We start from the raw sequence: 14,382 nt of genomic DNA on the forward strand, positions 1-14,382 counted from the left end.
ATGGCACACAGGGATGTCCTCTATATAGGAGTCTTTTCAGAACTTTACAAAAACTTCAAGAAATAAAAATTTTCAGGAACGTCTTAGTCAGATAAGACTGTCTCTGTATGCTGCATTGTCTAATAAACAACTATTACACTACAATGAATATTAAATGTGGGCTAATTTAATTATAAATTGAAATAAAATGACAGACACCGAGAAAGTCTAACACAAACTCTGCTCTGACACACCTGGATAACAGGTAGAAGGGATTAAACATACCCTGCATTAGAAAGGTGCTCAGCAGCTGCTCGGTGGCCACAGGTTTCATCTCTGTCCGTAGGTTAACATACCTCCCCACCACTAGAGGCGCTCTCCTGAAGCCCAGGATCCTGCAGGAAGAACAAAGAGTATAATATTACTGAAGCAGTTACCGCTGTGGCAGTAAAATGTTAGGACGTATTACTGCGTTACCTTACTGTTATACACTGAAAGAGTAACACCTTAGAGCATTTTTACAACACGAACATTTAAAACTAGGGTTGTCCCGTTAATCAAGACGGGATGAAAACCTGAATAAGATCAGCTGATGAGACACGACTGACTCTTCTCAGGAAGACTGCAGACGGCCAGTAGTTGAAACAAGGGGTAATCAAAACTGTCATGCATGTATGCAAAAACAGTAGGCAGCCATGTCTTCCTTTGACTCTACAAACTCTCCCGCCATCCTTCAGCCTAGTTTACAGCCAATAATGTGTAACTGTGCAGCCTAATAACAGAATAACCAAGGTGAAAACCTTCACAGCTCTTTAAAATGCTCACAGTCTGACAACAAAGAAAAACATAAGCTCCTCATTGAGATGACAAATACAATAGACTTTTTTTTTTAGCTAATGCCCCATTAGCATAGGATAAGTATTACCTAGGGTGCTCTTGTAATTTGTGAATTTCCCCTTCACGTCAGTGTTTGGTGCGGTGCATTTGCATGTGATAGCAAAGTCTGTAATGCCTTCGAATTAACAGACATTTCTAAAGGAAAGCATAAGGATGCTGCATGGCTGCAGCAATGAAAGTGCACAACTTCTATTTCCAACATTCATGCAATAGAAAATGTTCTGTAGGTGATTTTTTCTTCATGCGTCCTATACATACTGATAACCTCATGTTAAATATGAACCTCTCCAGTTATTTTTAACAGTTTTTATGCAGTTGATGCTGTGAACATTATTCTATGTTCTGTTCATTTTGGGTCGTTACGCATCCACAACAATCCTCCTCACAGAGATCAGCTGTTTCCGCCTAACCCCTGAACACTGAGCGACATATTTCCAATCATGAATTGTGTTATGCATTAAATGTGTGGCTAAATAATCCTGAACTAAGATCAGGGACCTGTAAGAGGAAGAGAAGAAGAGCTGTGTGTGTGAGGACAGTAGCAGTGTGTGCGCACATTTGGATAATGGAGTTTAAATAAATAAGTACCATAAATTCATTTTTACACAAATGCTTAACTTAACCTCTATAAGTCAAAACTTTGCTTACCATGTCCTGCGAAGCCTCTATTATTTTTTTCATAAGAAAAGGTGAAAGAAAAAGCCACACATGCTGTAAAAAAGACAAAATACCACCCTAAAATACAGAAATGTAACCTGCAAAGCAGGTGGATACGCCTGTTTCCTTGTTTTTCACTGGTGAATCCATCTTGCAAAGCTCCCGTCTGAACCGTTTGGACCTGGTTAGACAGTGACAGGACCAATCAGCGCACGTGCAGCTTGATAGCAGCTACATCACGTGTTTTGTTGCTCTGATGTAAAAGACAGAACGTTCACCCAATCACACTCCGAGTTTTTTTCAAATCCTCTGCCTTTTCTCAAACGTTTTCTATTGAAGCTTTCCCAGATGGATGTCATCTGGCATGTCAGGTTAACAGAAATGCCTATTTGTACAGATCAGAATTACCTGTGGACCTGTGTAAGCTGAAAAATGGTCGATAATTTACTGGAATTTTTACACCACAAAGTACAGACAGTCGATTCACGTGGATTTAACCCTTAGAGCTTACGTGGCACAGATCTGTGCCACAGGCACACCCCTTTATAAATCACTTGGTCATGTTTGAAGCGTAAGTCGTAGGCACTTCATTGTTTTTTATCTGAAAGCTCTTCGTTGTGTGTTTCTGATTATGTTCTCCATGCATTCATAACTCTTACAGAACTTTTTCTAGAGAGCCCAGAACTCGGCTGACTTTCCAGGGTCTCTGAGGACGGTGTTGTCGTAAATAACAAGAGGTGACAAGTCTATAAAAATGTTAAGAACTTTTAACCATAAGTCATAGACACTTCCTCTTTTTTTCCTCTGAAAGCTGACCTTCTTGTCCTTCGTTTACTACCCTTGATGTCTCCATAGCCCTAAAGGACACCAATCTAGCTAGCCCAGAACTTTGATGACTTTTCAGGGTCTTTACAGATTGAATCCACATGGTTAGAAGCGATAATAAGCGTCTTTTTAATCCATTTTCTATCACTTACTTCGGCTTTCTGCCCAGGGCATTGCCATGTTGTTTACTACAATGCATTGTGGGAGGGGCAGTCAACCAGTTGCGTGTCTACTGCTTTGAGGAGTGGCACAAATGAATCTAACTGGAAAAAAGTGCATGGACCAACGTTATAAAAGTTTTGGAAATTTTAATAGTTTTTTTAGTTTTCACTTTCTTTTTTCAAATTCAGTTTAGTTTATATTAGTTTTTACTGCTGGTTTGTTAGTTAAGTTTAGTTTTTATTTTGCAAAAACGCTTCATTTCAGTTTCATTTTAATTAGTTTTAGTGTTAGTTTTAGTTTTTAATGGATAGATGTAAGGGCTGAGGGGAACGTCAAACCTTCAAGATCAAGATGATGTTTGAATACAACTCCAGACATAAAACTAACACTGTTCTGAAGTCTTAACCAGTTAATTCAGGCTATTTTACACTCTCCAGACTCTGGTGTAGGTGCCAGTCTGTATGGTTGTGTCAAAGACTAAAAACTAAGGATATTTTGTCTCCATTTTTATTTTATTTTAGTTAGTTTTGTAAGCGCACTATACAGTCTTAGTTAGTTTTCGTTTTTTTCTGTAAAGCTTTGTTTTTATTTAGTTGCAGTTAAGTAAAGTGATTTTTGAATTTAGTTTTAGTTATTTAGTTAACTATAATAACCTTGGCATGGACTTTATCTTTGTATATATGTAGATATTTTTAAAACTGTTAGTCACAGAATGTTTTTGGGTTTTTTTTACCATTATGTCCCCAAATGATGGGAGAACAAGTCTGTGCAAAGAAAATGCTCAGTCACTAATGTTTTGTGTGTGTTATATATCAAAATCTGTGAGTTTAAAATTCAGATTTGTTTTTTATTTTGTCTTTAGAGTCCTATAACTTCTTAAACAAAATCAAGAGACTTTACTGTAGTAGATATATTCTTTCAGCCCATGATGGTGAAAAAAATAGCTGTGAGCTCTAAGGGTTAAAACACAGAGGTCCTGTGAGATTATCATGAATTAGCAGAGGTCGGAGATGCACACAAGTCATTTTTTGCAAGTCAAAGTCAAGTCTCAAGTCTCAGATGGTTGTAATGAGCTTTCTATGGTCTGCCTCTGAAGTCCAGTCTGCTTAGACCTCTGTATCGTTCTGAGGAATCTAAATCCTGGACTGTGTTATCACCATCAGTAGGGTGGGGTATTGTCTGTGGCCGGCTCACTGTGGTGTGTATGTGTACACTTACATATGAACAGGGCTTGACATTTACTTTTTTCACACCAGGCAGCCACTGTGACTAATGGCTACTAGCCACTTGGTGTTTCCACTAGCCACAGTTCTGTTGTTGGGAATGTATTTTCTACATCATATGTACCTCTGCTATAAGATGAAACACATGCTCTCTATTTTTTCCCTCAAAAACACGATCAACATCAGCCCTCCTCTTAATAAAGCTCCTCTCTGTGTTCATATGAAACACTACAGAGACACGAGTCAGACTTCACTGATAGAGACAGACACTGAGACACTGGAGAGTAAATGTTCTTGTTATCTGTCAGACATATTTCTTTAATGGTAGTAATTTTATACCAACACAAAAACCCTAACTGTTAATGAACTGTTTAATCTGAAATAAAATAAAAACTGAATGAGCATTTCTAATTCTCACTCAGACAGATCTTCAACAGAGTATGCTGAGTATTTCTCCCTCCATTCTTCTTAAGAAACTTCTGTCACCATTTATGGTGTAAATTTCTTTATATAGATAAAATCATTCTAAATTGAACTTAAACTTAGTTCAGCTGAAATCTCCTTGACTCCTGAGTTACTCATTGATCTGTTACAGCCTCTTATCTATCTGTCTCTGTTTCTCACTGCCTCCATGAACCGTATTTAAAGTTTTATAGTTCCTATCGTCTTTTATGTCTGTTCATTATCAATAAGCTGCAATGCAGAGATTCTAACATTAATTTGTTCCCCATAAACGTATGATACCAATGAATTATTAAACAAATAATATTTTAATGTTTCCCTGGCTCATGCGGCCGACACGGAGACACACACAGCTGGAGTGCACACACACACAGCACTGATGCTGATCCTCTGTGGTCAGAAAGGAGCTTTAATGCAGGAGGAGAGTGTTTAGTTATTCTGAAACTTTTGCCCTCAACAGACTGAAGCTTGAAGCCTGCAATCTGCCAACATTTTAGCGTGCGTTACAGAGAAGGTGTCTCAAGTCACTGATGTGTGTGACTTAAGTGCGACTCGAGTCCAAGTCGTGGACTCGAGTCCCCATCTCTGGCAGAGGTCCCTTGGTAACACTAGTCCTGTGCAAATAGAGCATAAGATGCAACTTTTTTTATCCAAAAAATTCATCTTAATGAGAATAAGTCCATGGTTTGGGCTTTTTACCTTGATTACGATTAACGAACGATTATTCCATCCCCAACCTCTGACTCTGTTCTGTAAATATTTGTATAATTTTAAAACGAATAACTGAAAGGAGCATGCAGAGATTAACCATTTATGGTTATTTACTGACACAACTGAAATCAAAATACACAGCTGAAATGAAACTACCTGGCTGCCTATCATGTGACTACACAGCTAGGTAGTTTGTTTTTCAGGGGGTGGTGCATTAGTAGAGAGAGATATTACAAGGGGAAAAAGATTGAAGTAATTGACATGGCAGGTTTTCGTCGGTTAAAGGCTCTAAATGTCGGTTTCTATTATTTTTCGATTAATTGCCCAGCTCTATCCAGGGTTTCATGCCGTCCTCCCTGCTATATTTTATAGATTCACTTGTTAACAAAGCATCCACTGACACAGCTGCTTTGGCCTTCAGCTTTGTGTCAGCTTTTTTATTCTTGGTCTCTACGTTTGCTGTGGAATTTTATCTGTTTGGGTTTTTATGATGCATTTCTAACTTGTCATGTTTTCGGGCTTTATGATGAGTCTACTGGGATGATTATGATGTTGGGGTTTTTCATGGGTTCTTCTGTTTCTGGGGTTTAGTCTTTCTTGTTGTGTTCTTATGACGCTGTGTCTAAATTTTGATTCAAAGCACTTTGTAAAGCTCTGTTTTTCAAGGTGCTTTACAAATGAAGTTATGATGATGATTATTATTATTATCATTATAACAGGAAGGAGAGGAACAGACACAGTACTTGATAAATTGAAGACTTTCTTTTGTTTTTTATAATGGCTTCAAAGGGAGAATTGAAATTTCTAAGTTTTTATGAGTAAAATAACTAAAAACATTTCTTGAATTTTAAGACTCACATACTACATTAATCATTACAATAAAAAAAGTAATCTGAGTACTCTATCAGAACACTGTGTGACACATTAAACCCCCCAAAATGGTCCTAAATTTGTTTGCCGTCTCAGGTTTCACATGTCTGGCAATGCTTTAGTCCTGCACCGTGTTTTTATGTAGTGAAGCAGTCTCTTATAATCCTATACACCATTATTGTCTCATTTCTTTTCACCTTACAGCTGTTTGTCTGTAAAATTGTTTAAATTGTCCATTACTGTATGGATGTTTGTTGTGGTGTATTGCATGTTTACACATGGTTCACTGAGTTGTGCATCCCTCCATCTTCTGATGATGTACCTGTCCAGGTGAAAAGCAGCCACCTCAGCGTTGTGTCTGTCGTAGCCTGCGTATGGCTCGCCCTCCACCACGTAGTCTCTGTTATACCTGGCAGAGAGAGAGACAGGTGAATTACTGTGGTACAGACATACAGGTGAATTACTGTGGTACAGACATACAGGTAGACCCCTCCTCTCCACGCCTGCTAACAGTCTGACCTCTTTGTCAGGGTGGGATATATCCAGTATACTCGATGTATCGCGGCTTTTGTCATGCATGATGTATAAAATGACTATATCGTGGACATCCAAGTATAAATTATGTGGAAGTTATGAGCCATCAGCGTGCATTTCTCACTGGAGTTTCGCTTCTCCCATTGTCCCTGAACGTATCTCTTACGGCAGAGAGCTCACTCCCCCACCCATTCAGAAAACCCTCCTCCGCACATGAGCGTTTTTGTATCAGCAGAGGAAAGAGGAGGTAAACACTATGGGTAAACAGAGCAGCGTGGCGAGTTAGCGGCTAGTTATCTGCATTCAGGGACAAACAACGAGGAACAGTGCTGGCTCTGTCATCTGCCAGGGGTTCAGCTTTAAAAGGAAGAGGTCGTATTCACGCGGTAATCGTTAAAATACAGACATGAGCCCAGTGTTGTCGAAAAGCCAGGATTTGAAAAATTTCACAGACACTTAACCCAGAATACACGATCTGCCTGGGCACCAGCATTGTGCTAAAAACTCCCTGCCAGAATCGAACATGTCAGAGAGAAGATGGCCCAGCAGCGGACAAATATGATCCCCTTCACCACAACTACAGGGCCTTATCTCAGCCTAACGGTTCAAAACACAGACAACGAGGAGTTAAAAAGTTCCTGCCTCCAAACGACCCCCCCAACCCCCAATGATCACACAGGAGAGCTTCTTAAATAAGCTCTAAAAATGCTCCCGTGTTATGAACTTGTCAGAAACTAGTCCAGCGTTCGTCAGCACAGATAACGGACTAATATAATCACAGCTGTGAGCCTGAATGGTGGACTAGACTGCAGCGTTTTTAGCCATCAGCTGCATGCAGGACTGGTGAGTTTTATGTAGGTTTGCTTCACCCTTAATGAGGAAAATAATTATTTTATAATCAGCAAGAGTAAACATAACAGAAAACATTTCAGGACTGTCCATACACTGTAAAGTAAGTATTTCATGATTTATGTATTTTTTTTTCGATTTATTAGCACAGTTTTTAATGAAGTCCTTTTCAAAAATAAAACTGTGTTAAATTTGACTTTATATTGATTTTGCCCTTTCTACATACAATTTTATTAAAAATCCAATAGAACAGTCTATTTTAATCACCAAACTAGAGTCATTTGGGGCCAAATTAAACATTATACAGCCACTTACAGGACATTTTAAAGTATCACGATATAGCTTGTATAACGTGTACTGGGATATAGCAAAAATAAATCGGGATATCAATTTTAGACCATATCGCCCAGCTCTACCTCTTGGGTTTGAAGACGACCTTCTGACCCCCGTCCAGCACCAGCAGGGCTTTCAGCTGCGTCCCCTTGTAGCCAACATCGGCCCGCTCGATTCTCGCTGTACTCAGTGACGTAAGCACCGCCGCAAGCTCAGGCGTCTCCTCTGGGTACACCTCCCTGGGACCCACCCACTGACTCGCTATCTCCCACGGAGACTGCAGGGTGTGGGTGAGGCGAGCCCCCCGTGACAGAGAGAGACTGGCCTCCATCTGTGGAGAGAAAAACAGACCTGATGATGCTCCAACAGACGGCCATGGCAGCTTTTATTTTTTTGAATCACACCTAATAGGCAATGATACAGTAGCTAGAAAAAAAGACTTCCAGCATTATCCCTTTTTAAAGTTTTCCTTAACATAGAGACTGAATAACTCAACCCTGCTCAACCAAAGAGCCAAATTGTTAAAATACTTTTGCAAGAGCCACAATCTAAGAGGTGAACAATGGCAAAAACAGCTTGAAGTAGCAAAAAAAATATGTTAAAGGTGGCAAAAATGGTCAAAAAGCAGTAAACAATGGGTGAAAAGGGGCAAAAATGAGGAGAAGAAGTGGAAAAATGGTCAGAAAGTCACAAAAATGGGTAAGAAGTGACAAAAAATGAGTGAATGGGCAAAAAAATAGGAAACAAGGGCTATGCACTGGCAAAAGGTAGCTTAAATGGGCATAAAGTGGCAAAAATATGTGAAAAAGAGCAAAAATAGGAAAAAAGTGGCAAAAAGAAGAGGCGAAATTTGGGAAAAAAGAAAACAAGTGTTATTAAATGGCAAAGGGTAGCTTAAACGGACGAAAAGAACGGTTAAAAAATGGGATAAAAGTGTCAAAAAGACGCTACAAAAGGGCCAAAAAAATATGAAAAAAGGGGTATTTAATGGCAAATGGTACCTTAAATGGGTAAAAAGGGCAAAACTTTAAAAATGGCAAAAAGTTTCCCTTTTTTAAGGTTTTCTGGGGGAATAATAATTAAAATTAAGACAAAAAGAGCCACAAATAATCACAAAAGAGCCACACGCTGAGTATCACTGGGCTAGACGAAGGATTCTCCTCAAAACACAAAACAGCCTGCTTGGAGTTTGCAAACATCCTCCATGTTTAAGACAATATATCAAAACTGAAAAAAGTGAAGGGGGCCTGAATACTTTCTGAATGAACTTCACTTTTTTCTTGTGTCAATCTGCAGCTGTATGAATTCTGCTCCACTTGTTTAAATAGAAATATGACAACGTACAAGCGTGCCTGATGAATAGGGATAGGTATCAATAAGGTTTTTATTTATAAAGATTCTAAATAAAACTTTTATACGGTGCCTAAACAGTACCTGAATTGACAGTTTTTGAGAGGAAAAAGTGTGTTCAATGTCCCAGAAACTCAGATCATAAATGAGCCACAGAAATATGTTTATAAAATGCCAGTCAAATATGGGATAATCAAAGGAAACCGGTGTAAACTCACACATCATTCATACAAATTCATAACAATTTTCTTGCCTCACATTGAAGTTTAACATTCTGATACCGGCACAATCCTAAATTCATGTAGGACTGTGAAGGACAAGAGTCAACCAGCAAGAACCAATCAGAGATGAGAGCCCGTCTCTGAACAGATCTCATCCTCAGTTGCATAAATTACAATCATGTTTTTAATCCTTTAAAGATAATATTAATATAAAATGTTCTCCTGTCTGCACATGTACTCTCTAACCTTGCGGAAGGCTCGGAGGTCCCGGCGGCTGGAGGCCGAGCCCTCGCCTCCATCCAGCAGGAAGATCTTGGCGAGGCCGAGCAGGAGGAGCACGGCACACAGCACCACCACGCGCTGTTTAAGCTTCATCTCCCCCCTCCTCACCCGACGCTGTGAGTGTCCCCCGCAGCCGATCCCCCTCACCCCTGATACATGGCACCTCCCACTCCTGCTCACCCGCCCGCCCAACTGCCCCGTTAGATGGACCCTTCGAGGGGTGGAGCTACGCTGTGAGTAGACAGGAAGTCCCCTAAGGAGAGAAGCAGAGAGATAGACATTAGTGACAATAAACTCATTGATTGGCTGTCCTCTCTCTCTATCTTTAAACCCCCCAGGGCAGATACTGACCCCGATCCACAGCCCAGCTGGAGTCTGTCCAGAATGTGAACGCCAGTCTGAGCGTGTGTGGACATACAATATAAAAGCATGATCGATGAGAGCAGAGATGTGGTCAACATCATGGCAGTGAACCACAAAGAGAGCTCAACATACTGAAAACGGTTTCTGGTTTTAATGATACAATAAAATACACCCAGGGTCCTGCTGGAGGGTCCCTGATGACTGAGCTACCCTCTGTCCTCCATCCTACTAACATCACAGACCTGTTGTTCCCATGTCAGTACTAAACGGGATGGGCAGTACAGAAAATGTTCTAGTCTTCAAATGTCTTTTAGACTTTGTTCCCCCCTTTCCACATTCTCTTTATATTTATTTCATGTTTGTTAGTTTTAAGTTTGTCGCATTTTTATCACCCTCATTATCTTTGCCTGTGTCTACAAACAATGTCATATCATTTATTTCAAATCCTAGGATTTTTGTACCATGTGACCGCCAAGTTTGTATGTGATCAAAGATTTACTCGATCATATACTGAAAAAAAAAGCCCCCACATTCAGTCAGACTGTACGGCTCTTATCATTAAAATCATTTTGATAACCCTGCTTCAGCATCGTAATATTCCAGTTAATAACCAGCATCCTGCTACTGTAAACAATCTCTAGCATCAACTTAAAACTGAACCGTGTCCACAGCGTGTTTACTGAGCTGAATTCAGAACAAGTACACGTCAGGACTTAAAGAAAGACTTCTGGGGTCCAGCTTTGGGTCGCACCAGCTACGCTGAAGTTCAAACAAAACCTTGTCTGAATGTAAAATATAAATTGCCATAGGCCGTACAATTTCAAACTGACACCAACTCATTAGCACAGCCAACTAGCTGCTCCCCACTGTAGGTGTAAGTGAGAGCAATGAGCAGATTCACAAACTCTGGGGTGTTTTTTTTTTCTTTGTAAACTGTCAGACTGCATCTTAAAACTCCATGACAACAGCAAGTAAGCCTGTTTTTAACTTTCACTGAAATCTTTATTTCTCAGCCTTTGTAGCAGAGACAAAAAACACCTGAAAGATTAAACCCTTGGCTTTAAATCCAAGCTATACCCTTTCTCCCAGCCAGTGTTAATTCTGGCAGCCAATCTTAACTTTAGTCTAAGTTTTAGTCTTTAAATGACATGCATTTTAGTTTCAGTCACATTTAATCATTTCTATCCTTTTTTAGTTTAGTCCATAAAAAGTCCTCACATTTTAGTCTTTATTTTTAGTCCAAGCATTTATTCTCTTTCCTAAATCTGGTACCTTGTCATGGAAGTGTGTTCTCTGTACTTTGCTAAACCTGGGGTCCCTGCTTTCTACAGCTGAGGGGCAGAATAGATACAGCTGTGTTGTTTTTTTTAAAGATTTACCCACAGTTGAGAAATATCACGGATTCGACGAACATTTTTAGTCATAGTTTTAGTTGACAAAATTAACACTGCTCCCGGAGTTCACCAGCCTTTTTTAAATCATCAAAAAAACTGCAAGGGCAGAAAAAATGGCTGCATTTCTCCACCACTGTTGCAGATCTAATGATGAAATACAAACGCTTTGAGAACTTAAAAGTTGGATTGGATTGGATGCTGGATTTGTTGTTACATCTGTTTTAGATAGCTGGACAAGTTTCTCATCAAAAACTGAATTTTCATTTTGTTGATGTTGCCCTTGAACACATCATGACATGTCATTCAGAATTGTTTAATAGCCATTTTTACTAAGTTGACCTTAAACACATTATAAAAAAGCAAACATCAGCTCCTTAAGTGAGCTAGTTTACCACATTAAGCCAATTCACCACAGACTTCAATATCAGATTGATATTTTCTTAACAAGAGGGAATAATACAAAGTTGGTGAGCTTTTTTTCAGCTGTGATCTGAGGATGAGGAGAATGAATGTCCTGGAGCAGCTCGAGTAAGTGTTAGGAATCCGCATGCTGCTTCCACTAAGAGCTGGAATATTTTCCCCAAGCCTACAGTCGAACGTACCACATTTTTGTTTAATTTGATGCACAACAGCTGTGTGCTTTGAGCTTGTGTTTCACCTTAGTAATGAACACCTGTGCCTTAATCGTATGATAATGTTATGTCGCTGAACCCATCCCACTGGCTTGGATCACCCACTCTACTTAAAAAAAAAAAAAATAATTTCTCCATCTACTTTTCCATGTAGAGACTATTAACAAAATGGTTTCATCCCATTTGCCTTCTACCTGGTTATTCCAGGGAACCCTGTTGCAGTTCATTGGTCAAAACTAGTGCGTTAATCCTGATCGCACACATGTTCCATCTATTCTTAAAGGCTGAAGCATGCCAGCGTCTCATCCGGTCTTTAAGGTATTTATGCAAACATACATTACATCCAGTCTAAATGGGTTTAAGTGCATTTTCCTCCACCATCAAAGATTTCAACAAGCAGGAAATATCTGTGGACCTAGAGGTGGAAATGGTGATGTGCCATTCATGACCGAACCGGTTCTCTGAGCCGGCTCTCTAATGTGAACGACAGGAGCCGTTTTCTTTAATTATATTCAGGGATGACCTTTACTCCACACTGTTTGGCTACAGGCAGAGCAAACTCAGTGGACAAACATCCACGTCTCATAGCGAACAAGATAAACAGTAAAGACATCTGCAAAACGAGGGCGACGCGGATAAACGGCACATTCTTTCTGTTCATGTCAGAAGCAACAGGATATTCTGAGTAATTACATCCAATCTGTTTGTAGCTTTCTGAGCCTATAGGTCTGACGTCATCAGTGAGACTCGACAAAGAAAACTCCACTGACATTTGTCACATCAGTCCTGATTTAACTCCAACAGTGAGAGCCCGAAGATTCATGGCCAACCATCAGATCAATCATAAGTGCGGTTCACATGTCATTAACGATTCTGTCACACTGTGACAGCCGACATTCCACCACACCTGTTTTAGAGTTCAATCGTACGGTAAACGCCCTGCTTTATAAGAAGTTTCACTGGTATTTTAAGGCTCTGCACACACACACAGGTGATAGTGAACCAGATTAAGGATCGCGTGGGTGTGGATAAGTCTGCTAAACTGGCAGCTCCACTACCCTGTTAATTCAGCAAAACCTGTTCTAGCATCCTTCGTTGATCTGTAGGTGGAAATAATTCTTTACATCATGAATTCTTGCCATAGCTGCGTCTGTTTCAGCCTCTCATTCATAAATAATACCTTTTCACATCCTTGTGTCCTCTCTCCTTAAATGACTGATTGAATCCAGTCAGACTGCTCTTCTCCACTCCCCTTCTCATTTTATGAAACCTGTTTTGATTCTCATTGACTTGTTTTCTTCAACTGATTAAGCGGCTGTACTTTCCATCTCTTCAGATGCCTCCTCTTTTTTCTTTTTGGCAATAACCGCAGTAAAATCAGCTGATGATCAATATTCATCGGCTACATCTCAAACAGAATATACTCAGTTTCATCCGTCAGGGTTTTCTCTTCTTGAAAAATTTAAGTTTGGGGTGCACAGATGGCCTAGCGGTCTAAGGCGCCACCTGTGTACACCTGGGTGGCCCAGGTTCAAATCTGGCCTGCAGCCCTTTGCTGCATGTCTCTCCCCACTCGTTCGATCTCCGACTCCATCCACTGTCCTCCTCTGGCGCTAAAAAGCCCCAAACATAAATCTTAAAAACAAAAAGGAAGATTTCAGTTATAGTTTGATTTACAACATTCTCAACCCCAAAAAGTTTATTTCCATGAATGCTGCACTGTTTAATAAAGAAAATAAAAAATATTTACTTGTAAAATTAATAACTTTTAAAAAGAATATGTAGATTTTTTTAATGTGAATTTAAACTTGTTTTCTTTCAATTTCCTTTTCTTTCTCCTAAATAAACAGTTTTTCAAACTTGAATGTATTATTCTGTAATTAATAAGTTTTAAACACGTACCATATTTTAAACTGGAAGGTTTTTCTTGTCTTGTAAGTTTCTAATGTTTTATATCCGTTTTGTTCTTTATTTTTGTAAATTCCTGGGTATAAACCTGACCATTTCTTTTTTCTTGATAAATTTTCAACTTCACAAACTACAACTTCTGTCTCATAAACGTATGACCTCTACAAAAAGAATCAGAGTCCCCCCCCCCCCATATAGGACTTGTGCAACTTTTTAATCTGCAAAATTTCAACTTTCCAACTGATTTATTTAAGACTTTTTAAGCCATAATTACAAACAAGCAGGAAATGTGGACTCAGAAGAGGAAATGAAAAATCTCACTTGCCAACTAGCGTTGAAATGACACTGAATAAAAGTCAGTTAAAACAAAACTTACTCTTAGCCGGTGTAACAGGCCGTTGAAGATGCAGCTGTCTTTCTCCTCTGCTCTGTTACAGACGCAAACATTCACCTGATGATAGAGCGACTAAATGACACGCATTTACTGTCTGCTGAATAAATAATAATAAGCAGTGAAGCGTCTGTGATGGAGGGTGGAGGAGAGATAGACCCAGCAGGAAGAGAAAGAGCAAGGAGAACAAGTTCAACAGCAATCCAACAAAATCCTGCTCCTTCCTGCGACCTTAGACACATAAAAACACTAATTCTCTGATTAAATTTTTGATATTTTATCAGGCATGTACAGTATCATAGGTGTGATATCAGCACTGGCAGCTATTTACACCCTACG

General features: G+C 39.5%; 1 protein-coding gene across 1 annotated transcript in view; it reads right to left on the reverse strand.

Annotated features, from left to right (window-relative positions):
* Window positions 1-9,476, reverse strand: part of fam20b (FAM20B glycosaminoglycan xylosylkinase) — a 29,917-nt gene extending 20,441 nt beyond the window's left edge. The window contains exons 1-4 of the mRNA XM_041790403.1: window positions 9,320-9,476; window positions 7,586-7,833; window positions 6,109-6,195; window positions 265-374 (exon numbers count right to left, since the gene is read on the reverse strand). Coding sequence (XP_041646337.1) covers window positions 265-374; window positions 6,109-6,195; window positions 7,586-7,833; window positions 9,320-9,448 — 574 coding nt within the window. The 5' untranslated portion in view covers window positions 9,449-9,476. The remainder of the gene's footprint in view (window positions 1-264; window positions 375-6,108; window positions 6,196-7,585; window positions 7,834-9,319) is intronic.
* Between the last annotated feature and the right edge of the window lie 4,906 nt (window positions 9,477-14,382).

Source organism: Cheilinus undulatus, linkage group 7, assembly GCF_018320785.1.
Source record: "Cheilinus undulatus linkage group 7, ASM1832078v1, whole genome shotgun sequence".
Classification (NCBI taxonomy): Eukaryota; Metazoa; Chordata; class Actinopteri; order Labriformes; family Labridae; genus Cheilinus; species Cheilinus undulatus.